This window comes from Necator americanus, chromosome V (assembly GCF_031761385.1).
Source record: "Necator americanus strain Aroian chromosome V, whole genome shotgun sequence".
Lineage (NCBI taxonomy): Eukaryota > Metazoa > Nematoda > Chromadorea > Rhabditida > Ancylostomatidae > Necator > Necator americanus.
In genome coordinates this window covers 34,286,080-34,313,844 of record NC_087375.1, presented here as the reverse complement: position 1 = coordinate 34,313,844, position 27,765 = coordinate 34,286,080, and the positions used below count along the sequence as shown (strand labels likewise).

The following is a 27,765-nucleotide window of genomic DNA, read 5'->3' as shown; positions in this document are numbered from 1 at the left end:
TCGACGCAAATGAGAAGATAAGAAGATGGGACTCGAACAACAATCCGATGTGCTAGGAAAATGGTATTATTCAGCGGAGTGCACATCGGACAACGGGGACCGTCTGGCCTACTTATGTGAAAAGACGTACCTCATCATCGCTTCCACTTTTAAGAGGGATCATTCACGCCATCAGCTCACGTGGCAAGGGTCAACCCTTTTAACGCCTGAAGAGCAGCGCAAGCGGTATTAACTTAACTGTTCCTGATTTTTCTCCGCTTATTTTTTTCCAGGAATAAGGGAACCTTACCTATAGAAGTTGTGCATGCACCAATGTAAGCTCAAAGTTATGTGCGGCTTATGCGGCTACACGCTGGCATCATTCAATCAGCCATAACATCAGTCATTTTAGCTTTCGCGTTTTGCCTCTCAAATGCTACTCACGTTGTCCTGTTCTTCGCACACAATTCGATAATCTACTACAGAGTCTTATACCATACAGTTAGAAAGGACATAAGCGACGTGTTGGAAGCGCACAGAATTCTCTAAAAATTTGGCTAGATCGATTTGGACATCTTTTAGTAGTTGTCTTTAGGTTGCCACCTCTGAGAATCTTCACCACAATAGCCTACTTTTTGAAACGTTATCAAGTTCTATGTTCAAGTTCTAATGACAGCACTTGAATTGAGAGGCAATCGCGTTTTGCCTCTCTAATGCTACTCAGGTTGTTCTGTTCTTTGCACACAATTCAATAACCCACTACAGAGTCATTCTAGCTAGCTGACAGTTAGTATCTTTGTAGTTGTGAAACTTTCGGATTTATCTTTAAGGATGTGAAGATGTGCTACGAATCAGTCATACTCATCGTCGATGGTATTATGCAGGTAGAAGTAGCATCTGCGGACTCTATTTTTGCGCTGTGAGAGCAAGGTCCGAAGACAGCAAGGTTGGCAGTGCACGGATACTAAGATTGTTTGTGTGGTTTATCGGGAAGTACACTGTTCCTTATGCTGCTGTTGTAGGATTTCCTCACAGGTCGTCCAAAACCGATGTGGGTCAGAAAACCACCTTCCAGCATTGTTCCAGTACGGTGGGGAAGTATTAGCCTCAGCTTCCGATGCCGGGAACTAGAGAATTTCAATTCTAAAAGTTCTGAAATGTCGAATATTTTTTCGTCTTGGGAGAGGATGTTCCTATGTTATGCATCACATTCTACGCCCAGAGTTGCCACTGCGAGACGACAAACCGTTGCTGACTCGCAGTTATAGTGAATAGAAATGCACATGTTCTTGTACTTTTCTGCACATAGTCACTGGCTTTAGCAACATTCCTGACGTGCTCACGGATTTACAACGATACTCACTATCTACACTACTCCGCACAGAAGAGATATGGTTTCGTTTGACCTGCCGCATGCTGCACTCAAGATGTGGGTTTCGATATCGCTCAGCTGCCGGCTTTCTTTCCTGAGTCAGCGTGTTTCGTGTGAACATTTTTTCGATTGCTATGGTGGTAGGCGCTATGCATTTTAGCTATCGCCTTTTGCCTCTCTAACGTTGTCCTGGAAGCGACTGCTTTCCAAATCATATCACTTGCATTAATAAGGCGTTCGAGGGGATAGATTACACCTATCTTTGATTTCCCAAGCTCCGTAGAAGATCATGTCATCCTGAAACTTTAGTCCGATTAAGGATCGGTAATGGTCTTAGTCGCACTCGAAAATTTAACACACCACTCGTGTTAAGACAGAAAGCAGCAACAATATATCGTAAAGATATGAATGCACAACCACTTTGAAAAATAACAAAAATTAGTTATAGAAATGCGGTACTATCTTCCATGTTTCTGAATATTTGTTTTATCTCATACATTAATTTTGTGGGAGAACAATGAGACAACAAAATAGAAAGACTCATGATAGGTCTGGGGAAACGAAAAAACTTTGTGACCTAAGGTAGCACCTTCGTTTTCCCGTTCTTCTACATCTTTGTCGCTGGACAACCGATTCAATGTCGTTCTGGATGCGAGCATTTACGGTTCACTCACACTTACAGATCCAGTCGTAGTGTTACACTATTTGGACGAAGAAATCAATTGTGTGCAATCACGGCATATCCAAATGAATCATTGCGGATCCAGCACATTTCTTTGCGTTTTTATCTCAAAATAGAATTAGGCTTACACTGCGTTCACACCTCAACTACCATCTATCTCCACATTTTATTTCAGCGGACATCATTAGGAAGAATCTGCGGTGTGATATTTAGTTTACCCTGCAGGGGAGTTGGGTACTATGATCAATTCAATGCTAATGTGAGTTTTTTCTTTTTAAAATGAACTCAATCAAGCTTTTGAGCGCACATCTTATGCTGTTTCGTAGTTGGATAAAATTGCAGTCAAAAGAACTTACAGCCGACTTTGTCATCTTAGGATTGTTTCAGACTCAGTATTAATTACGTTTAAAAAAACAGTAAGAATTTTGCGCAAATGGTCTACTAGATTACCTCTATGCAGTGTCGTTTTGTTCTTAAAAGTAGTTCCTGCATGATAATCTCATAATTTTATTTTGCAAAATTTTCCTTCACTATTACCATTTGTATTCTCACCTTTTTTACTTTCAAATATGCTTCACACTGCTTTCTTTTAATTTCTTAACATCATCACTTCCAGGTCACCCGGTCATTGTGTACTAAAACACCGTATACATTTGCATGTTATTGCTTTACTGATTTGTGCAACATGAATATTTCAGCATTCCGTGTGAGTATGCAATTCATTAATTCATAATTCCTCATTAGTTTACTATTGTAGCAACAAATCTGTGCATCTTCAGAATAAGTTATCTTATGAGGCTTGGTGAAAGATTCAATAGTTTTCTTTCTAAAGGATCCAGTAATTTATTTCGGGAATTCCCGAACTTGATTTTACACCTATACCTTTAAGGACTAATCACTTTTACCGCTTTTAACCGATTTATAATTAAAGCACTTATCGGTTTTACTGCTTTGTAAAGGTTGGAGGTGAAAATACTCGTATCGTATTATACGCTCTCCCTAACATGTAGCTAAAATAACTCTGTGTTATTAAGTGTTTCACACGTATTTCCTCCGATATTGACAGTTGTTCAGTGGCAAAATGATCGCATGTCAGGGGCTGGCGCAGATGCGGTGCTTAGTTTTCCATCTTTATGGAATATTTTCGTGACGCACAGACAAACGCACACAAATACAGACGGACAAAGCGCGTCATAATACAGAGATATTCACGAACACTGGTCATTTAACAGGAAATTTGGAAGTCGTCACCTGAATACACAACCAGAGGTTCATATCACAAATGTTTTCGGCAGAATTTCACAGGTATGTGGCAAATTTTTTCACTTCAAAGTGGATTGCCTGAAATAAAATAGTGTGTTCTCCTGCGAATTCTTTGCCAAGTCCAACCTTAATGAGAAGCAACTAACAAATTGTTGAAGCCGTTTTCCGCAAAGATGTTAAACATGCAAAGTTATCTACGCTTTATTCGACGGATAATACGCATGCAGTGATTTAATCTAAATTTTTAATTACAACCTAGTCATACATGTTTCAGTCAAGAAAACATCAATAAGTATAAACTATTAGGATAAATTACTCTTAATTTAATCAAGACGTTTTATTCTTTCTCTAGCTAGACGGATCATACATAATGCGATTTGTAGCTCCCGAGGTCAAATTCATTGTATTAACTTACACAACAAAGTTACCAGATATTTGTCAGCAATATACAACTGAGGAAACAACTGAGCATGCGAACACATCAAATTAGGGAAAATTCGGAAAATAACATTTCTCGATGGACTGACTTAGGATCTTTTATCCTGTACGGCCAGCCTAAAAGGAGATATGTCCTAAGTTCGAAATCACGGGGTGGAACAATTAAGAACATATAAAGCTATCCAGTTCTCTTGAATGTCAGAAAGCTCCCAATTTTCTTTTCTAAAATCCTCGGATGTATAATAGTACACACTCCAACAACAACAATCAACAGAAAGATTAACAAACAGTTCCGAAGTAGTGTGTTTGAGGTTATATTACGCTGCTTCAATTCTTAGACGTCTGCAAAGGCAAGTTTGTGGTAGAAATAATCACGAAAATCTTAACGTTCCTCATGCAAACGTTAAATCACCATTTCATATTGTATCTGTTGATGTTGATACGTGAATACTTCAAGATAAATTCGTCACTCAGCCTGGTGATGATACCGACACTGAGACCACCGTAATTAGCACAGAAGAAAGTACTTCAGAAAAAGGTAGGCTCTACGTGAAGCATCAGTTTCTCACTTTTTCTCATATGTTATGTCTCTCTTTTCCCCATTAAGTAATTATTATTCCTCCTTGGTTGGAGGGCATACAACTGATTAGTTGCAATAAGCTTTTTGAGTTATCGACGTCAACATCATACTCTACATGTACACATCAGATACAGCACATTATTATCTCCATTCGTAGCTGGAACAAGAAATCAGCAATTAATTTCAGCACAAACAACCCCACTGGACCAGACGAGGAAGGATGAGAAAAGTACGGGAAATACAGGTATTGTTCTGTTATGCGTTTATAAAAACAACATTTTGTGGACCTCTTCGAACTTTGGGTCTGAACAAATATGTACGACTTAGCTAAATTTGTTGCCATGTCGAAGTTTAAATTTGATTTATCTGATTTAGTTCGCTATCTCCATCCATTATTATCCAAAATTAATCCTTTTCTTCATCCATTATTATTCGAATCTAGCGCACCCTTATCTTCAATTTGCAGGAACAACAACGGAGCCAGAACCGATTAACCTATTCAGCACCACCGAGATTCATCCAGGTACTAAACTGTTATCTGTTTATAACAAAGAACACCTTTGGACTCATCCAAGATCTGGCTGGGCAGGTAAAACGTTCACATGGCTACAAAGACTCTACGAACGGAAGGCCATCTGAAATGCCATCTGGTTTCCTTAAAGGCAGCATACCACGAATCTGAAGTGGTACGGATTTCAGGTGAAGTATCCATATACGGGCACGTAGATTAAGGAGACTGGGGTGGTTCCGCTCATCTCTCTCTGCATCACTGCAAGCAATGTATGAATGCTGTTTTGTGCGATGCCTTCTGTTGCAGCGCGCCACCCTTGCACGCCTAGCTCCCCTTAGTACCTATCGGGGCAGTCCGAATCGGATTTTCGACAAATCGCAGGGCGGAGGAGGCGCAAGGGGTGGAGCGTTGCAATAGATGGCGTCGTACAAAACAGCATTCTGGAAGGGGATTTTTGCAGTGATGCAGGGAGAGGTGAGCGGAACTACCACCGTCTTCGTAATCTACGACCCCGTATACGGATAAAAGTGCACGGCATTTATCGGTCGCTATGATGAGGTGTCTACGCCTTCGATTCCAGCTCAGACTTCGTTTGAGGTTTATGAATGCACGTGTAACCCCGCCTCACAATGACTTGCTGGGGCTAGCCGATGCGCCAAGTCAACGTTTTTATCCTCTCGGACAAGCTTGGGACTATTTTATCGACCCCAAAGGGATGAAAGGCTTTGTTGGCACTAGGGCGGACTTGAAACTCTGACCGATTGTAGCCACAACGAAAGCTCTTGAGGACTGTGTTACACCATCCCGTGCGAGTGAATATGCCTCATAATTACGAACTTTCTAATTTGTAACCTGCTATTGTTTTCCTTTGCTAGCGATGCAAATCCAACATTTGCAAGCATTTTTGCAGCAATAGGCAATTTATGCACCTACATTTCATCTAGTGTCATAACCACAAGAAGAGAATTAATACAGTCCAGCTGTAATCGGACTTTTAAAATGGAACCTTTACTCAAAACATGTGAATTTGAACATCATTTGCTGAACTTGGTCACTATGTTCTAAGCATTTGGTTTAAATTAATCAAAAGTAGGAGACCCTAATAAATCCACATTTTTAACTTGCAGATTCTTTGGAAGGAAGCAACGGACGCTCTCTCGACGAAGACGATGATTCAAACATCGACTTGTAAGCGATTTATGCCTTCCGTATAACTTTGCCCTTCCGCTGCTGGAATCCGCACTGAAACAGCAGAAAGAAATGTCATCTTCAAATGCCATGTCTAAAAAAACTAAAATCTTCAATTTCAATTCAATTCAATGTCAAGTCTGGAGAGATGTTGTATTTACTACACTTCTGCCCTCTTTCTGCTTATTCTAAAGGCGATCTCAGTACACTACTGAGAAGAAAAACGGATTAATGGAATAAGTCTACTAATTTTTGCATTCTCTTGCAATTCTAGGAAAAACAAAACAGTTCGGTGCAGCATTCAAAACATTCGGTTACGAGCTTGATATACTCTTCTAATAGTCATACAACTCCTCAATTTGCAATTTTTATATGGTGAACGTGTGCGTGAACCAGAAATGATTATCAGCATCCAATGTAGAGAATTTGAAACGCAATCCTTGTGGAAAGTAGATAGATCTAATCTACTTAGTAGAACTTGAATTTGAAATTTTTGGTATGTGCACTTTGCTTCACGCAGGTGCAATTTCTACACATATGCCTACCAAAATACCTACCTGAATACTTTTCTGTGTTGTGCCTTTATTTCTTCTTCTTCTTTAAGAAATCATACGTTTTTCAGCATTATTTTCGTGATCCTTTCTATTGTCGCTGCAATTCTCCTGATAGCCATCATCCCGATCTTGATCGGATGCCTCGTAATTAAATCAAAAAGAGATCGAAGAAGACGTACCAGGAAAGCATCGGCCGGCAGTATGGCTGGGAAACCTCCCAAAAGAAAAGGCCACCGCGCAAGGAAGAGTGGGAGAAGATAGAAACAAATGCAACAAATATATGCTCAGAATGCTAATTCTACAAATTACAGAAAACCTTTCAATCATCCGCTTACTAGTTATGGACGCTATTGTTACCTAATAAAGTTCCTACATACCCGATGAATATTCTGGTTTTCGTTAATAACGTTAATAACATGGAAAAGGTGCTGGTCGCAAAAGAACACAAAATGATCAAAACTTATCTACTATCGAGGTTGAAATTCAATGCTTGCTAATCCCAGAATAATTGATGTTATTGAATTACTTCTTCGGTAATACAGAACTTTGAAGTTTGTGAAAACCGAGTTCTTTACACCTCATCAGACTCTTGGTTCGCGAAGGGGAAAAAACCAACCAAACGCTTATTCATACTTTCTTCGGTTTTTTTTTTTCGAATTGGTGTGTTCCACAAAAATGCGAGGATAAACCAATACGGTGAAATAAAGTAAGCAATTTCCAGACTTCAGAATTGATTTCAATTTAAAACTTAACGAACGAACTAGTGAATGGTTGAAACGATGAAATTACCAAATATTCCGCGAAAACATGTTGTACATGCTTTTCCACCCGGTCATAATTCGGTGAAAACAATCTTGAAGAGGGATGTTAGTGAGTGAAGCGGCAGTTACTGTTCGCAGCAGTATGGTGCGCGGTTGTGCAATTCTCTGTAAGTAGATCTTTTTGGGTTTTCGAGCCTGGATTCTCAAAAGAAAAATTGCTTGCACCATTCTTTTCAATGCCGAAACTTGTTTCAAGTTTATTGCTTCAGCTCAAGCCCTACTTCTATATGTTGTTCGTGACACATGGGGACTTCGGTGCTACGTTGGTGCACTTGGTCAACCAAAATCGGTACTTTATTTCATAATGCTACGTCCATAATGCCTTTAAAGGATAAAGGATAAAGTCACTGGTGTGTCAATCCACGTGGGATGCGTTTCACAGCAATTCGTAATCGTTGAGATTTTGCAACGCGTATTGGACTATACCTATGAGTTGCGGGGGCCACCCGAAGATAACGTCAGTTTTTGTCCTCCCAGACAAGTGTGTCACGAATTCGTCGACTCCGGAGGGATGAAATATTTGGTTTGCACTAGGGCGGTTTCTAACCATCGACCCGTTTGGCTACAAGGGACCTCTAACCGATTGTGGCTCATAATGTATTTAGTTTGTGCAAATGATTATCTTCAAAAAACAAAAGCAAATTTTGTGACAGCTTCTCCAGGGGATCCCGTGAATATGTCTTCAACGTATCATTTTGGTAACGAAACGGCTGATTCTAGGTCTTCTGTCTGTTCTTATTCTGCTAATCAGTTTCGCAGTATGTATAATACAAATGCAGTGTTGTATGGTTCTGCTTCAGTTAATTCGATAATTTGATATATTCGATAGAGGTTACTTTGGCTCATGCTAGGACTACTCAGCCTTAGCAGCTAACGATACGATCATATCATAAGAATCTGGATACACAGACGCTTTGAAAATAGGAAAAAAGAAAGAAAAGTCTAGAAATGCGATACCCTCTTCCATGTTTCTGCAAATGTCCTTAGTTTGATGCGTTTATTTTGTGGCTGAACAAATAAGGACTCGTGACAGGTCTCGGGAAACAAAAAAAAACTTTGTGACCTAAGCTAGTTCCTTCGTATTTCAGTTCTTGTACATCTCTATCAATGAACATCCGATTCAGATTTATTTTGGATGCGAGCATTTACGGTTTACTCACACTTACAGCTCCCGTAAAATGGAATTAGGCTTACACTGTGTTCAACTCACATCTATTCTCCAGATTTTATTTCAGCGGATAGTCCGAGGAGGAAAGTACTGCGGTGTGGTATTTGAGTTGCCCTGCGAGGGAAAAGGGTTCTATGATCAATTCAATGCTGATGTGAGTTTTTTTTTTTTTGACTGAACTCAATGAAGCTTTTTGAACATCCTATGTTGTTTCGTGGTTAGATAAAATTGTAGTCAAAGAACTTACAGTAACCTTATCCATCTTGTTTCAGACTCAGTATTGATTACGTCTAAGAAAACAAAAAAAAATTGCGCAAATCGTTTGCCCGATTTTCTCTATACGCTGTCGTTTTGTTCTCAAGAGTAGTTCCTGCATGATCATGAATGTCATGATTTTATTCTACAAGATTTTCATCCACTCTTATCATTTGTATTCTCACTGTTTTTACTTTCAAATATACTTCAACAGTGCTTTCTACTAATTTCTTAACAGCATCACTTGCAGTTCGAACAGCCCTGGTGTACTCCAACAGAGCATGCGCTTGCATGTTATTGCAATACTAATTTGTGCAACATGAATATTTCTGCGATCCGTGTGAGTATTATATTCTTTCTTCATTTATTTGCCATTGGAGTGAATTTCATTAAATTGCACCAGTTAAGCCGCACATTCACTTGAGGTTCCTCTGTAAATCCAGCACATATCTCATATTTTTGTTTGATTGCGCCCCAAATTCTTCTTTAAACCAAATGAACAACTGCTAATACTTTACCGGAAATTAGTCGAATTATTTTCGACCGATCTGGCTAACGCCGAACTTCACACTTCTTGTATGTAGTTCACATTTCGCTTGTCTTCTCTGATCAATAGCAATTAATAGTAGTATACACTTTTGCAACTGAAGTTTTCTTTCCCTCGCAACTTCCTTTCCCGTTCTTTTTCTAAGAGGCTTTGGCATTGATAAAAAATTCAATACTTTTTTCCTAAAGTTGTCAGCACTTGGCTTCGAGAATCAAACTTGTTTTCATACCTATATTCCTTTGGTACCGCTAGAATTTGAAAACATTATTATATTATTAGCATTGGATGTTCCCACGTTTTCTCCAGAAACTGACATAGAATTAAGGAAATCTGTAAGGTTTAATAACGTGAACGCCGACATCACAGTGACAATTTATCAATTCTCTTGATCTGTTAGCCACTATTGAAACATTTGTTTGCATGCCTACATAGGGATGAAACGAAACACACGAAAGGAAACTTTCCAAAACGTTTCATTCACCCCTTGACAAACCTGCTTGGACGTATTACCTAATTGATTCCAATTTTTCGTCGTCCTACCAAATGTGCATTTCGCAGTGTTTTCTGACGTCAGCGCTCCAATATCACGGCGTCGTTCCTGCCTCAACAGACATGCATATGCACACGCGACAGAATAGGCCCGTTTTTTTAGAGCATGACGCACATTCCATCTATGCCGATATAGCATCTGAGCTTTCTCTTCTTCATCCTCAACGGTTAATGTAAAATGGTGTGATCCAAACTACTTGAACGCCACCATACTGTTAACGATGAAAATCCTACGTCACATCACGTAAGCAGCTACTTGCTTCATATAATTTCTGCGGAAGTCACCTGGCAAGCAATATGAGGTCACGTACAGCGGAGTGGGCATGCGGAAGAATACAGTTCGGTAATTGGCACCACATGCAACCCATCTCACTCCATTTTACTGTCTTCTGGCGAGGACGCACTACAACGTCGTAAAATTCGTCCTCCTGTATTCTAACGCCGGCAGCCTACATTTTAAATCAAATAACTCCACAAACGTTTCTGAATTGAAGTGAACGTGGTGGTGCATCCCAAGCGGATTGATTAACGCCAGAAACTTTATCCTTTATCTTTTTATGACTCGTACTACCCCACCACCTTATTTTTTGCTTCCAGCTCATTCACATAACGACATGGGATACCTTCTGCTGCCTTCTAAAGCAAGCTCGTCTACCTGATGTACTTGGCCCCGTGCCACCCTATTTTACTGTTTTGCTGCACAGGCGTAGCAATCTGAAAGCAGAACGTTGGAGAACGACACCTCTTACCACGTTCTTATTTCTTCCTACTTTCCGGCGTTGGGGCGAAAAGACACGCACAATCGTTCTATCCTATCTTTCTGCTTGCTGGTACTACCGCACAATTGAAGCTTCGTAGAACTTCTCTAGCTCCATTCTGGGATCTTCACACCCACTTGACGTCGTGAGACCCGCCCTACCCCGACTACACTATTTCGTGGCAGAAATATGTGATGATGTGCAAGATCTCAGTTTAGACAGTAACAATAAAGAGGTAGACACGGACGTTTGTGGTACATATGTGGTATATGTGTGGTAAATATGTTACATCAGTAAAACGTGGAGAAAATGTCTAACTACAGCTACTTCTTGCAACTTTTAGTCTCTCTTGAGTTCTGCGAGGAAAAGGTACTGCACTTTTGAAAAACTTCATAAAAAAACATACTGAAAGAGAATGCGGAAAGTTTATCATTTATGGACGCATTGAACTAAAACTTTTAATCCATCTGTATACTTTAAGGACTGATCACTTCTACTGATTTTAACCGATTTTTAATTAAAGCACTTATGAGTTTTACTGCATTGTAAAATTGGTGGTGAACATACTCGTAATGTAGTATACGCTCTCCCCAATAAATAGCTAAAAGGAATCTGTGTCATTAAGTGTTTCATACGTGTTTCTTCAGATACTGACAGTAGTTTAGTGGCAAAACAATTGCTTGTCAAGGGGTGGTGCAAATTTGGTGCATAGTTTGACTTCTTTATGGGGTAGTTTCCTAACAAACAGAAAAACGAGCACGGACTAAGCGCGTTATTATGTAGCAAGATATTCACAAATAGTGATGCTTTAACAGGAAATTTGGAAGTCATCACCAGATTACTCAACTGAAGAATCATATCCTGAATGTTTTCGGAATCCTTTCCCAGGTACGTAGCAAATTGCTTTCACTTAAATATGGGTCTCCAGAAGAAAAAAGTATTCTTCTGGAAATTCTTTGCCAGCTGGATCCTTAATGAGGACCGACTAACGAATCGTTGCAGCTGGTTTTCGCCGCAGTGTTGAACATCCGAGTTTATAGTCGCACTCTTTAGTTAGACGAATCATTCTTAATCGATTATGAATCGATGTCAATTTTATAGTGTTTTCTTACACAACAAATTTAGAAGATCGTTCTCTCCAGTCTACAACAACAACAACTCAGAGAATGACCACAACAAAAGAGGGGAAATTGGGACCGTTGCTGCCGGACATGAAAAAAACCAGGAAACCAGGAACAGTTGAAGGTGCCACCTGCTTCGTGTTTATGACAAAAAGAAATCATCACTAATAATTTTCTTCTTTAATGGAGTCGGACACGAGGTTGTTATAATCCTTTATTCGTGGCTAACGTTTCGGCAATATCGCCTTCTTCAGAGCCTGAAAGGGGTGAAATCGAACGGGATTAATCCGATCAGCTCCTTATCCGCCCAACAAGGAAAGTCCTACGTTAACCGTTGGGCTTCATAGCTACAATATCTTGGCGTTACATACATTTTGGCGCGCGAACCTAGCACTGCGGCGCGCAAGGCTCTGGAGGCTTTTTGGATCCACTCCAAGAGTCCAAATATGAATCGCACGGAGGAATGCCTCTCCATTACGCGGGAACTCGCGCCTTATTTAAGGCTGATATTTGATTGCGCTAGTCACCTCACAACAGATATCTAGCAGTGGAAGGATAGTCAGCTGATCCTAAGGTACGATGTTATCTTCTACTGGTAGCTATGAGGCCCAACGGTTAACGTGGGAGTTTCATTGTTGGGCGGATGAGGCGTTTGATCGGATGGTGACAAAATTTGACTAGGCAGTTGGTGCACACCGAAAATTACTGGCAATAGCGCTTTCGCTTGTGTTGCAGAATCAACTTTGGAAAAAGATGCGATATCGTTGGGGGAAAGGGGAGGGGGGGGGGGGATAGCAGCAAGAACAACAAAGGAATAGAGCGAGTTCACGCAACTAGCAGCGATGCCGATATCTAAATTTGTCTGAATAATTCCTTGCCGTTTCTGTTTTCGAACTTTGAAGTGTACGTAGAAAGAAGAACTTTGTATCGTCACTCTTCTATCTTTCCTTGATTCCTCCATTTTTTTTCAACACGACGTTTTCAAATGTAATCGAATGATAAGACCGGTGCTTCTCGCGCTCTTCGCGCTCAAGAGAAAAGGATTTTCGACCTCGAATACGAATCACACTCATACTCTTACTCAAATTCATCTAAGGCATGCTTTTCACTCCCTTTTCTCCATTCGTTCACCAGGTTTTTCTACATCCCGAGTTGTTCTTCTCTTTTTGCTTTTTTTAAGTGCTTTTTTTGCCTTTTGTTCCTTTTGTTGTTCTTCTGTGTGGTTCCCACACCCCATCCAATGCCTTCTGTATACAGAAAAAATCCCACGAGCACCTTCAGCGATGAGCTTGATTGAATGGAAAAAGGAACTGACGGAAACGCTCTGTTCTATACAACTGACACGCCATTTCAGTGATCTAGAAAAATAAGAATCAGTGAAACAAAACATCGAAAAGGATTTTTTATCGGTCACGAAACTCTCTACCAATCTTTTGTAGAATTTGGGCAACACATTTCACTTCTAAGTACGTTTACTGGTTTCAAAAGAAAAGTAACGAATTCCTTCTTGAACCAACATTTTCGAAATCTCTAGAAAAGCTGCAACGTTACTACTGGCCCAGACTTTGAGTAACGAATTAATATCGGTTTGCTTCGGAGTTTTCCTTCTGCATTTTAGATCACACCAAGGACGCTTTCAAAAAAGATGAAGGCAGTGAAAAAGGAAAAAATTCAGGACAAATTCCCAGACTGCATTGTTCATGCTTCGTAATTTTTTACATGTACATCGTTTGGTTGCTGTACTTTTGAATGGCTTTACCTAGCCTTGAATAGACTACTTTTGTTTTTCTTGCCAGATGACTCAGACTCCTTAAAAGATCACAACGAAATCGGAATCTGCTTTATCTGCCTCATATAACATTTAAGATGTTGACTTCCAATAAATTTTTTTTTCAAATGAAAATGAATCTGAGATCATTTTGGAGAGCGATCTTTGAAGTATTGGAATGATATGATAACATCAGCAGAGAAGTGCTTATAGCTCAATTTTTACTCTCTGCTTAATTTCATAAGTGAATGGTTCGAATATCCAAGGCCACAATATGAGAATTCATGTGCACGATAAAGTCGCTGTTGATTAACCAAACAAAATATGAAGTAACTTCAACATATAAGGTCAGCGAAGGCAAGTCTCCTTTGCTCAACAATAATCATGATGCATAATAACGGGCTTAGTCTGCTGTGTGTGGGTTTGTGTGTGTGTGTGTGTGTGTGAACCCAAAAAATCGAAATCCAAAAAGGAGATGCGACGGGTCCACAAGCGTCAAATTGGTGCACCGGCGTGGCACAGCGGTAAAAAAGGGTGCGACGGGGTCCACTACCTTATTGTCGAATTACTGGTTAATGTATACCCTAATCCTTATCACTATTGAATTTAACAAGGCCTTCCGACGTTAAAAAGGGTCATCCGCATCTAGAATGAGCAAAAATTCGCTTTGAAATTCTTGATAACTCCGGCGCTGCCGCACTACAATGTCAAAATAAACCCGAGCTCACGATAGAAAGTAGACAAGTAAAATTTGTCAGAAATCCATAATCCATGATGTCACCATCTCATGAGCATCTGATATCAACCAAATCCGATCAATAATCCTCATTTACTGAATTGGCGCAGTGAAGATGTCGCGCAACGAACCCTTTGAAACCGTCGAGTGTAAAAGATATACGAATAGCGGTTAACTGCACCGGAAGCAGTAAGCAATTACGACTTAAAAGGTCTTATTCGAACTGAAGATGCCATACTCCTTTAAGTGAATCTGCCTGGACGTCCGTTTTCAGACTTTTTATGGTGCTTGGTCCGCTTGCCTCCACTATTTTCTAATGAAAGAAATACTGGCATTGTCTGTACAATTGTACTTTTTCCCCTAACAGCTTCCTCGTTTTTTTCAATGAAACTTAAGCATTGACGAAAGATTTCATTGTCCGTTCCTGGATGTCAAAGGGATATAAGTGCAGCATCATGTTTGAAAATTCTCCATAAAAACCTACTCATTCCGATAACAGATTTCATTGTCCATTTCTGAATGTGTAGGTTTTTTTATGGAGAATTTTATGGAGAGCCACAATTTGGAAACGTACCCTAATTGTTTTTTTTCTAGCTTTTTTTTTAGTTTTTTTTTAGTTTCTCTAGTTTTTGTCCTGTTTTCCCCAATAATTAGCAAAAAGGTTGTACGAAACCATGTGAACGCAAGTATCATTAAGATAAGGATCTACATCAGATCACGTAAGTTGTTAACTACCATTTCAGCAGTCGTTTACGTGCTTGCCTCCAATTTCTGAAGAAAAGTTGTTACGAAATTGTTGAGGAGAATGTTGAAGGAAATAAACGTGTCTGTCTTTGTGGATTATTTCTTCACTTTTTTCTAGGCATAGATTTCTGATTTCTCAAAATTGTTGTTGGATCGTAAAACATATGTACAAATGTGTTTCCTGTGTATCGATAGAATGATAGTGAGTTAGGCAAAAATAGCTGTTTCTGTTATGGTAAGTTCGGACGTAATAAATAAAAATCTACATTTAGGACTCTTAGGATTGACCGCAGGGGAAGGTCTAGTATTCGTACGAGATTTTAGTGAGATATTCACAAAATGTTTAATATGGCATGGGAATTTTTAACATTCGTTAATGACACCGAATCACGAAGGGTGTTGGATCTCATCAGAAATGGATAGAGGTGAGCCTTCACGATTTTGAGCACGATAATGCTTATTCCTACTCAAAATGACAAAGTATTTGGCGGTCTACTTGAGGTACGAAAACGCATCTTCTTAAATCCAGTACCTTTTGAGGTTTACTCGCGTCTAGCCCATACAATGACTTGCATGAGCTAGCCGAGCTATCAATTAGATGTTTTTTGTCGAATCGTTGATGAATCCCCATGAATAGTACCTGGCAACGGGCAACAACTGTTAGGGTAAGTATACTCGTCGAATCAAGTGTCAGCTGGTACGTAGTCGTGCGTATGACCGACTCTGCACAACTCTCAGTTTCGTAGTTTGCCCATAAGGAAGAGTAGATGATTGCATGACGTAAGGAGTGGTGTATCACATGCAGGTCGTGTGGACACGATTATATCGAGGAAGCGGGATCCCCTCTGTGTATTCGGGTCAAGAAACATCTAGATGGACCCGCGAAATCTCAACTCTCTAGCCCACTCTGGGACACCGTGGATTACATCACTAAACCATTATCTATCAACAAATCTATAACTAATACTATCAACGAAATATAAGTAGAAGTTACATTACTATCCCTCTCGAGTCCGAGACCATAGCATGCAGAGCACAAGAGGCATTTTGGATCACCGCCATTGCTCCAGAAATAAACAGGAAGTACATCTGCATTGCGATTACAAACAACTAGCTACTTATCAATCTCACTGCAGGTTTTGATGTCAGGGACAGGCCGCCCCCCTATAAAAACCATGTGATTAGTAGTTGTAGTACAAATAAATAAATATGATGAATAATATAGCTGCCGTCCGTCAACCTTCACTCCCATGTCGTTCCATTCCAAATTTCGCACTGCGTTCTCGAGGATGGCTGTGAATATTTTGGATTAGATTGTGTCACCCTGCCGGACCCCTCTTCACGTCGTTTATGACATTGTAGAATAGGGAAATTCTTGAATTCCTGGTCATGAAGTTGCGGTACAACTATCGAAGTACCTCTGTGTACTGAATAGGGACCCCTTAGTTGTCCAAGGCTTCCATAATCGCTTCCGTCTCAACTGAGTCGAAGGCCTTCTTCAAGTCGAAGAAGGTGAGACAGAGCAGCATCTTCTACTCTGGTGATACTTCGATGAGCTCCATGCAAGTATTCCGTGAATGATAACTTGGATCATGTTGAGCATGCTTTTCCACCCGCTCATGATTCGATGAAAACATCATTGAAGAGTGATGTTAGTGAGTGAAGCGGTGATTAGTATTTGTTTGCTGCAGTATGGTGCGCGGTTGTGCGATTTTTTGTAAGTGGCTCTTTTGAGTTTTCCGATCCTATCTTTAAAGAAATTGCTTGCACCATTCTTTTCGATACAGAAACTTGGAGCTTTAGTTTGTTGTTTCAGCTCAACTGCTACTTCTATACGTTGTTCGTGATACATGGGGACTTCGGTGCTACGTTGGTGTTCTTGGTCAACCACAATCGGTACTTTATTTCATAATGCATCTAGTTCGTCCAAATTACTCTCTTATAAAACAAATTTCGTATGTGGTTTTCCAGAGAATTCCATGAAGATGCCTTCATCATCCTATTTTAGTAACGAAACGGACGATTCTACGTCTTCTCTCTCTCATCTTTTGCTAATCAATTCCGCAATATGCGTCCCTTCAAATGGGTTTCTGTCTGGTTCGGCCTCAGCAATTTCGATAGAGTCGGATAATGTTGCATGCAAGAACCACTTAGCTTTATCACTTTACCTTTTACATTCTCACAATATACTAGGTTGTCTCTTCCTCTCCGTTCATCTCTCCTTATGCCACCCGTCGTTTCGCAGGCGATTGCCTGTTTCGGTGCGTAGAGATTAAGGGTGACGTAGAATAAAGAAAACCGGATGTATCGTCACTACAAGACGTGATTTGGCAAACAGATAGTTTAAGGACAACATTAGAGAGACAGACCACAATGGCTCTTGCTTTGACAGCAGCAAAGTGTTAAACGACCACAGGTTCTTTGACGATCTCATGGTCTCCTAAGGATGTGGCCAAGAAGCGAGGACAGTTTTCTGCAACATCTCTAGAGGGCGGGGCAACGTGTTGATGTTTTCTTCTAGTTTTTTTGTTTTCGTGTCATAAGCCTGCACACCATATCAAAGTCTGAGTGATGTTCGAGGATATGGCACCCCATTTGGCAAAAGTAGCCCAACAGTTGTTTGAATAGCTTTCTCTTCACGCATTCAAGCTTTTTCATCATTTTCAATTGCGCTGCCCAGGTCTAGTACATCATTCTAGGGCGAATTGCGGACAGCAAGACTCGCAGCTTGACTTTGTTGGCGATCGAGACCGACCAGACTCGTTGAATAAGCTGAATGCCGTGCGAATGCGAATGCCTGCAGCTAATTTCGATACGGGGAAAACAACATGTTGTTACGTCGCATTGGTTGAAGCAGTATTACTGAACCAGTCTGAATGTCCGTCTCAAGCCGGACTTCACTTTTTTGCTTGGTTCTCTTCGCTTGGTAGCATGCCGTTGGTCCACTGGTCAATTAATCAAAATTGGTCGAAAATTAATGGTAGTGACATTTTCTTTAAAATCAGAATTCTGCTTTGTTTAGCTCCAAACACTCCTTCGTTTCCAATATAATATAGAGATAATTTTGAAGCATTACTCGAAGTAGGGGTTTTCTTCTTGTTTTCACCAACAGCTATCAGAGAATGGTGTTTTGGCATAAAATAACGTGAAAGACATCATCCTACTGATAAAGATAACGTTCCACGTCAGATCACATAAACATCCTGCTGCTATTTAAGCAGCCGTTTTCATGCGCGTTTCCACTTTCTGAGAACGGCATGCTACCAACTTGAGGCGAACGTAGAAAGAAATAGGTACGCGAGGAGTCATCAAGGTGAAAAGCAACGCGCCCAGTGGCCACGGCTATGAAAGGGCTTTAACCATTTATCTTTCGCAACATGCACGCGAAGTTATTGCGCACCATTTCGATTCCATGGGACCCGTCGCACCCCACGTTATAGCTACCCGACGCCGGGTGGACCCATCATACCCCCTCTTTTACCTATCTGGCGCCGGCGCACCAATCCGACATCGGTGGACCCGTCGCACCCCCTTCTATAGGTATTTGGCACCGGTGGACCCATCACGCCCCCTTCTATAGGTATCTGGCACCGGTGGACCCGTCGCACCCCCTCCTATGCGTATCTGGCGCCGGCGCACCAATCCGACACCGCAGGACCCGTCGCAACCCATTTTATAGCTTTCTAGCGTCGAGAAACCAATTCGATGCCGGTGGACCCGTCGCATCTCCCTTTTTGAATTTCGTGACTGACACACTCACACACAGACACACGTGACAGAATAAACCCGTTGTTATATGTCATGATCATGATGATGATTGTCGGTGAACTCGAGATTCATGAAGGATGTACACACGTTGCTAGAACTCACTGCTCATTTGTTCTTCAATTTTTGTCATCGTTGGCAATGTTGAGCAGAAAGGTCCCACCACGAGTGTCTCTCTTCAAATTCTGTAGTACATCCACCTGCTATTCCAACTGTGCAGTTGTTCTTCTGTTCATGTTCATCCTCATTCAGACAAATGAACTTTCCTGGAAAACCACAAGCGCGAAGCGCGTTGAAAAGAGATGACCTATGTAAGAAGAGTCGATAGCGGCTTCGAAGTCATGGAACATTGCACACTTCGAGTTGCGCTGCGAAATTTCAATCACTCTCCTGACAATGAACACCTGGTCAGTCGTAGATCGACCAGGGCGGAAGCCGGCTTGTTCATCGCGAGTGATTTCTTTACGGTGTTCGATAAGCCGATCCAGGATTATCCGCTCTATAATCTCGTACATAATGATAATGCTTTCGCGTTTCTTAGCTCAGAGGGCAGAAGCGAAAAAATTGAAATCGTGAAAATTGACAAGATGGACGACAGACAGAAGCTCAACAAAGCCAAAAAACCGTCTGCATTCCGCGATGGAGCCACCTCTCTACGAGTGACGACCGTACAAGTGCCATGGCGATACAACGCCCGGCTAAAGTCTGACTTCAGACTTTCTGTGGTGTTTCCTTTGCTCGCCAACACCGTTCAATGAAAATTAATAATACTGGCATTTTCTGCAAAACAGGAATTGTGCTTTTCTAACAACTCTTTCTTCTTTCTTTTTTTTTAAATTCAGGCGAAAGACTTTATATTTTTTTTCAATTCGCGTCATTTCTATATTTGAAGAACAACCTTCAGCCTCAAACACTCGTTTGACACCAATATAATATAGGCACAATTTGAAAGTATTACTCGAAGTATGGGTTTTCTTCCTGTTTTCCCCAACATCTATCACTGAATGATGTTTAATAAAAAGTGACGTGAACGACATCACCGTACTGATGAAGATAAGTTCCTCGGCAGATCATGTGAACTGTTGGCTACTATTTGAGCGGCCGGCTCCATTCGTGTTTTCACTTTGTGAGGAAGGCATATTACCAACCTGATACCAACCAACCAAACGTGCAAGGAAATGGAAGTGCAGAAGAGTTATAGAAGTGAAGAACGGGCACCGGCAGCGGCTATGAAACGATTGCAACGAGTCATTCATCTTCGCGAGTCACATGGGTTTTCTTCCTGTTTTTGCCCCAACCATCTATTAATTTCTGACTGACCCCACACACGTAGCCTGTTGGTAATAAAAGCCGGATTGAGACTCGTGAACGTTTTAACTTCACCGTTCACTGATGAATGATAAGTTAATGGCAGATAGTGGTGTTTTGTAAAATTAAGTTAGTTAACACGGCTTTCCTTCTCTTCTTTATATTATAAATTAAGGCGAAAGATTACGGAGTTTTCCTTCTAAACGTGTCAATTTTAAATTGAAGAAATTTGACCATCATTGCACCAACCTTCAATACCAACTAATATACCAAACAATTTGCAAGGATAATGCGAAGTGCAGAATTTTTTGAGTTCCCCATAGAAGTGAAGAACGTTTTGGCACAAAACGGCACGAAAGCCCTATGAAACTGAAACGATTCGCAGATCAATAACAAAAGACATTACATACTTATAACGTGGACATGCCAGCACGAAAGCCAAATTTATTTTACGTATGCTGGTTATTGGCACCTATGACCGCAGCAATAGCCGAGGATCGGTCTTTGGCAACGACGCACGTCGTTGGACCCGTCGCACCCCATTTTATAGCTGTCTGGCGCCTTCGCATCAGTCCGACGCCGGTGGACCTGTCGCACCCTCCTTTTCGAATTTCATGACTCACACACACACACACGGAACAAGATAAGCCCGTTATTATATACCATGATCGAGATATCGTGTACATTGTACATCTTGTACACCCAGCAAGAATGACTTCACTTACTTGACTCAATCGGCGGGCTAGTATGATCGTCTGACGCGATTACCAGCACCTTCGCCAAAGTGTGTCGTCCTTGAACACAGGTTTGCCCAACCATCTCGATCTTCTGCGAGAGTTTGTATGGAATCAATCCATTCGTCGCTATCCCATATCCTGCGAAACCTTACGTCTCGTCTGAACTCTGAAAAGTCTGAAAAGTTTTGAAATATCGAACATTTTTTCGTCTTGGGAGAGGATGTACCTATGTTATGCATCACATTCTACGCCCAGAGTTGTCACTGCGAGACGACAAACCGTTGCTGACTCGCAGTTATAGTGAATAGAAATGCACATGTTCTTGTACTTTTCTGCACACTGGCTTTAGCAACATTCCTGACGGGCTCACGGATTTACAACGATATTCACTATCTACACTACTCCGCACAGAAGAGATATGGTTTCGTTTGACCTGCCGCATGCTGCACTCAAGATGTGGGTTTCGATATCGTTCAGCTGCCGGCTTTCTTTCCTGAGTCAGCGTGTTTCGTGTGAACATTTTTTTCGGTTGCTATGGTGGTAGGCGCTATGCATTTTAGCTATCGCGTTTTGCCTCTCTAACGTTGTCCTGGAAGCGACTGCTTTCCAAATCATATCACTTGCATTAATAAGACGTTTGAAGGGATAGGTTACACTTTTGATTTCCCAAGCTCCGTAGAAGATCATGTCATCCTGAAACATTAGTCCGATTAAGGATTAGTAATGGTCTTAGACGCCCTCGAAAATTTAATACACCACTCGTGTTATGACAGAAAGCAGCAACAATATATCGTAAAGATATGAATGCACAACTACTTTGAAAAATAACAAAAATTAGTTATAGAAATGCGGTAGTATCTTCCATGTTTCTGAAAATTTGATTTATCTCATACATTAATTTTGTGGGAGAACAATGAGACAACAAAATAGAAAGATTCATGATAGGTCTGGGGAAACGAAAAAACTTTGTGACCGAAGGTAGCACCTTCGTTTTCCCGTTCTTCTACATCTTTGTCGCTGGACAACCGATTCAATGTCGTTCTGGATGCGAGCATTTACGGTTCACTCACACTTACAGATCCAGTCGTAGTGTTACACTATTTGGACGAAGAAATCAATTGTGTGCAATCACGGCATATCCAAATGAATCATTGCGGATCCAGCACATTTCTTTGCGTTTTTATCTCAAAATAGAATTAGGCTTACACTGCGTTCACACCTCAACTACCATCTATCTCCACATTTTATTTCAGCGGACAGCATTGGGAAAAATCTGCGGTGTGATATTTAATTTACCCTGCAGGGGAGTTGGGTACTATGATCAATTCAATGCTAATGTGAGTTTTTTTTTTTTAAATGAACTCAATCAAGCTTTTGAGCGCACATCTTATGCTGTTTCGTAGTTGGATAAAATTGCAGTCAAAAGAACTTACAGCCGACTTTGTCATCCTGGGATTGTTTCAGACTCAGTATTAATTACGTTTAAAAAAACAGTAAGAATTTTGCGCAAATGGTCTACTAGATTACCTCTATGCAGTGTCGTTTTGTTCTTAAAAGTAGTTCCTGCATGATAATCTCATAATTTTATTTTGCAAAATTTTCCTTCACTATTATCATTTGTATTCTCACCTTTTTTACTTTCAAATATGCTTCACACTGCTTTCTTTTAATTTCTTAACATCATCACTTCCAGGTCACCCGGTCATTGTGTACTAAAACACCGCATACATTTGCATGTTATTGCTTTACTGATTTGTGCAACATGAATATTTCAGCATTCCGTGTGAGTATGCAATTCATTAATTCATAATTCCTCATTAGTTTACTATTGTAGCAACAAATCTGTGCATCTTCAGAATAAGTTATCTTATAAGGCCTGGTGAAAGATTCAATAGTTTTCTTTCTAAAGGATCCAGTAATTTATTTCGAGACTCCCCGCACTTGATTTTACACCTATACCTTAAGGACTAATCACTTTTACTGCTTTTAACCGATTTATAACTAAAGTACTTATCGGTTTTACTGCTTTGTAAAGGTTGGAGGTGAAAATACTCGTATCGTATTATACGCTCTCCCTAACATGTAGCTAAAATAACTCTGTGTTATTAAGTGTTTCACACGTGTTTCCTCCGATATTGACAGTTGTTCAGTGGCAAAATGATCGCATGTCAGGGGCTGGCACAGATACGGTGCTTAGTTTTCCATCTTTATGGAAAATTTTCGTGACGCACAGACAAACGCACACAGATACAGACGGACAAAGCGCGTCATAATATAGAGATATTCACGAACACTGGTCATTTAACAGGAAATTTGGAAGTCGTCACCTGAATACACAACCAGAGGTTCATATCACAGATGTTTTCGGCAGAATTTCACAGGTATGTGGCAAATTTTTTTACTTCAAAGTGGATTGCCTGAAATAAAATAGTGTGTTCTCCTGCGAATTCTTTGCCAAGTCCAACCTTAATGAGAAGCAACTAACAAATTGTTGAAGCCGTTTTCCGCAAAGATGTTAAACATGCAAAGTTATCTACGCTTTATTCGACGGATAATACGCATGCAGTGATTTAATCTAAATTCTTAATTACAACCTAGTCATACATGTTTCAGTCAAGAAAACATCAATAAGTATAAACTATTAGGATAAATTACTCTTAATTTAATCAAGACGTTTTATTCTTTCTCTAGCTAGACGGATCATACATAATGCGATTTGTAGCTCCCGACGTCAAATTCATTGTATTAACTTACACAACAAAGTTACCAGATATTTGTCAGCAATATACAACTGAGGAAACAACTGAGCATGCGAACACAACAAATTAGGGGAAATTCGGAAAATAACATTTCTCGATGGACTGGCTTAGGATCTTTTATCCTGTACGCCCAGCCTAAAAGGAGATATGTCCTAAGCTCGAAATCACGAGGTGGAACAATTAAGAACATATAAAGCTATCCAGTTCTCTTGAATGTCAGAAAGCTCCCAATTTTCTTTTCTAAAATCCTCGGATGTATATTAGTACACATTCCAACAACAACAATCAACAGAAAGATTAACAAGCAGTTCCGAAGTAGTGTGTTTGAGGTTATATTACGCTGCTTCAATTCTTAGACGTCTGCAAAGGCAAGTTTGTGGTAGAAATAATCATGAAAATCCTAGCGTTCCTCATGCAAACGTTAAATCACCATTTCATATTGTATCTGTTGATGTTGATACGTGAATACTTCAAGATAAATTCGTCACTCAGCCTGGTGATGATACCGACACTGAGACCACCGTAATTAACACAGAAGAAAGTACTTCAGAAAAAGGTAGGCTCTACGTGAAGCATCAGTCTCTCACTTTTTCTCATATGTTATGTCTCTCTTTTCCCCATTAAGTAATTATTGTTCCTCCTTGGTTGGAGGGCATACAACTGATTAGTTGCAATAAGCTTTTTGAGTTATCGACGTCAACATCATACTCTACATGTACACATCAGATACAGTACATTATTATCTCCATTCGTAGCTGGAACAAGAAATCAGCAATTCATTTCAGCACAAACAACCCCTTTCGACCATTTGAGGAAGGACATGAAAAGTACGAAAATACATGTATTGTTCTGTTATGCGTTTATAAAAACAACATTTTATGGACCTGTCCGAACTTCGGGTCTGAACAAATATGTACGACTTAGCTATCAAAAGCCCATACATCCAAATATGTTTGAAACGTCTTTAGGTTTTAGCAAACTGATTTCCAAGAAGAAAGAAGAAAAGAAAGAGAGAAAAAGAAAGAAACAAGAAAGGGGCCTAGATGAAGGCGATCCGTTCTTTCTAAAATTTGTCGCGTCCTCGAACTTCTAATAACTCGTTATTTTGTCCGCCTTCCCGAGAGTTCCACTCTGCACGTGCCAACACCTGGCTCCAGGCATGTGAAATCAAACACCACCAGCTATAAAATCTGGTCACTGTTTGCTAAACTCCTTAACTTCATATATCGAGCAGGAAGAATGTTTGGAATCTTTGAGACTAGATTCGAACGCCTAAATATCTCAATGCTCTTAATGCTTTACTTGGTCAGGCGAAATGTTTAGTGAAAGTCTAGTTGAGAAAATATAAAGATATAAGATTACATTATAAAGAAGTATTTTGCTATATAGAAGGATTTTGCTTTTATTTAGCAAAAAGGGGAAACCATAACGTATCTACAGTTTTGCTTTCCAGGGAGCGACAGGACCAAAAGTTCCTCCAACGGTGATTTCAACTTTGACTTGTAAGCTTTTCATGCATTCCGCTTAATTCTGCGTCTTTTACGTTGTCGGAATCTGCGCTGACTTTTCAGTACGAACTATTGGAGTAGAACCACTAAATTTCACAGCGTCTCTCAAGTGTAAAAAAGATTGTACTTGAGTAAAGTATTTGATGCATACTGGTTATGAGCTTGATGAGCACTTCAAATTAGGCATACAATCCATTGAGGCTATTTTCTGCTATGTCAGTTTGCGTGTGCCATGGTTATGAAATTCTAACGTCGGTAGTTATATAGTAATGGGCTTACTATGTAGAGTGTGTGGTTGGGTGTTAATTTGCGTGTAACAAAGAGGTGAGTCAGGTCGTACGGGGTCGAACTGCATCATCGATGCAACGGCATCAGATGGTGACAAAATTGATAGAAAAGGCAGTACGACATCAGAAAAAAAGCGATTTAAAAAAATGGTGAAACGAGTCCCAGTCGTGAGTTGTGGACAAGTGTTGAGGAAGTCTGTCGGGGCCAGAATACGCCAAGTATTCCTCCACAGTGGTGGAGGGGCAACGTACCAAATGCGAGAACCAGCGTACCCTTTGCTTCATCAGGTTGGTAGCATCCTGCTTCCAAAATGTTAAGGCGCTCATGCTCACTGCTGCTTAAATACTGGTTAACATTTCACGTGGTCTTACGTAGAACCCTATCTTCATCAGTATGACGAGACCGAAGGCGCAGTTTATTTAATTTTGGTACACCATTCTGTGCTAATTGTTGATGAAGAAGATGATGCTCATATTTTAAACAACATTCTCAATTTGGGTCTAAGGAAGACAACGCGTTTAGGAACAAAACTATGAAAACTTTAATCAATGCTTGAGCTTATTGTAAAGAACGTAGCAAAGGGTTGTTAAGGAGAAAACTAATTTTGTTGCAAAAATTTACATGATGTGCACTACGTTGAATTTTTATTACCCTAAAATCCCATAGATAAGAGCGGTTTAATTTACCGGTGAAAAATGAATTGGAATGAAATTGAAATTGAATGCAGTCACCCCTCTAACTTGATGGATGGATAAATAAAAATCGGAGAAGAAGTTTAGAAGAAGCTCCGCCCCTCAACTCTAAACCCCGCCCACTTAATAAACAATTCATATAGAAAAATAGCGATTTTAACGGAATTTCTGCCGGAATCTCTCTAGAAATGCCGGAATTTGATCTCTGGATAGAACTTGAAGAGCCCATTCGATCAGTAAAATTCCATAGATAAGAGCGGTTTAATTTACCGGTAGAAAATGATTTTGAAAAAATATTTTTAAAATTTTATTTGTATATTAAACAACAAGGACTCCAACATACCTAAACATAACACTAAACTTTTCCAATTTCTACTTCGTCATCATCGTTTATATTCATCATGGCAAAATCGTTTTTGAGATTTTCCAAATCACACAATGCTTTTTCAAAGCTATGTTGAATAACATCAGATGAAATGGATTGGAAACTTTCGCTAACTAAAAATGCAGCTTCTTCGTAGCTCATCCTTCTCCTTATTCCACTTTTTGTGTAAGTTGCTTTAGCTTCATCTCTCATCCATTTTTCCCAGCCAGCTTTTAAGTGGTCTTTAAACTTTCGAAAATCCGAGCATTTTTGTAGATGGTCAGACGGTAATGGTTGACCGACACTTGTTCTTCTTCGTACAGAGAGCTTTTTTCGCGCCATAAACAGGATGCACCAATGCGCAGATGCTTTAAAATTTTGGTGACCATGCTCTTCTGCTAATTCCTTTGTTTTGGTCCTTATTTCTTTCACCGTGACAGCTCTATTTTCTTCTCGTTTTTTGACAACCCAGTTGTAGATGGCATCTTCAACTTCTTCAACGCTTGGTTTTTTGTATCGCCTTCGTTGCTGGCATCTCTTGAAGATTTTGTCGATCAACAACCCACTTTCTTATCATTGCTTCAGTGACTTCAAAATGACTAGCCGCTGCCAAGGTTCCATGCAAATCACGATAATTGACGGCGTCTAGCTTGAGAGCTGCTGTATACGATTTACGACGTTTCATAGCAGGAGATACAGGATAGAAAGAGTATAGAAAACAGTAAGAATAAAGGTAGAGTTGTAGGCTATTATTGCGATAATCATGAGCACACAACGCCAAAAAAAACGTATACAAACGTCAATTTTCATTTTCTAGCACAAACCGCTCTTATCTATGGACCGCTCTTATCTATGGGATTTTAGGGTAACCAGTGAATTGCTTGGTTCACGCAAATTAGTGGATCCTAACCATCTGAGTTAAAAAATCTTCAGAATGTGCAACATATTTTGCGCATTTTTTATATTCTACATCCTTCTAGTTATGGATAATTCAACAAAGAATTTTTTTCAGGTTCATTTTCCTTATTCTTGCCATTGTTGCTGTAATTCTACTGATAGCCATCATTCCGGCCCTGATCTTATGTATCGTAATAAAATCAAAACGAAGTAGAAGCAGAACTCCCAGAAACGAAGGAGGAGAAAGTCAGAAAAGCCTCAGGACCGACAGAAGTAAGAAAAGCGAAGAAAGTGCGAAGACATCGAGCACCAAGAGCACTAACACTCGCTCGAGCACGAAAAGCCATGGAAATAACAGGCCAGAGAGTGCGAATAAGAATACATGTAACACAAAGTCAAGGAGCAACAGATAG

General features: G+C 40.2%; 3 protein-coding genes across 5 annotated transcripts; all 3 read left to right on the top strand.

Annotated features, from left to right (window-relative positions):
* Positions 1–25: 25 nt before the first annotated feature.
* RB195_016080 (uncharacterized protein) lies at positions 26–13,535 on the top strand (the record flags this gene model as incomplete). Of its 3 annotated transcripts, XM_064207077.1 has the most annotated exons (14): positions 26–225; positions 2,259–2,292; positions 2,650–2,739; positions 3,266–3,338; positions 4,192–4,272; positions 4,502–4,558; positions 4,781–4,837; positions 5,953–6,013; positions 6,636–6,814; positions 7,598–7,677; positions 8,624–8,710; positions 9,062–9,151; positions 11,481–11,553; positions 11,791–11,954. In XM_064207077.1, 14 exons carry the CDS (start codon positions 26–28, stop codon positions 11,952–11,954), a joined length of 1,326 nt encoding a protein of 441 aa, XP_064062957.1. The 3 variants fall into 3 exon arrangements, with proteins under 3 accessions (XP_064062957.1, XP_064062958.1, XP_064062956.1); XM_064207076.1 differs by lacking the exons at positions 26–225; positions 2,259–2,292; positions 7,598–7,677; ... (2 more) ...; positions 11,481–11,553; positions 11,791–11,954 and having other exon boundaries at positions 2,719–2,739; positions 6,636–6,828; XM_064207075.1 differs by lacking the exons at positions 26–225; positions 2,259–2,292; positions 2,650–2,739; ... (4 more) ...; positions 5,953–6,013; positions 6,636–6,814 and adding exons at positions 7,471–7,495; positions 13,405–13,535 and having other exon boundaries at positions 11,791–11,910.
* Positions 13,536–16,726: 3,191 nt separating this feature from the next.
* RB195_016078 (uncharacterized protein) lies at positions 16,727–27,765 on the top strand (the record flags this gene model as incomplete). The annotated part of the gene is made up of 9 exons (XM_064207073.1): positions 16,727–16,751; positions 16,851–16,930; positions 22,098–22,181; positions 22,538–22,627; positions 23,153–23,225; positions 24,079–24,159; positions 24,389–24,430; positions 25,057–25,105; positions 27,468–27,765. The coding sequence occupies 9 exons, from the start codon at positions 16,727–16,729 to the stop codon at positions 27,763–27,765; spliced, it is 822 nt and encodes a 273-aa protein (XP_064062954.1).
* Positions 19,102–19,557, top strand: RB195_016079 (uncharacterized protein; the record flags this gene model as incomplete). Its single annotated transcript, XM_064207074.1, has 1 exon — positions 19,102–19,557. One exon carries the CDS (start codon positions 19,102–19,104, stop codon positions 19,555–19,557), a length of 456 nt encoding a protein of 151 aa, XP_064062955.1.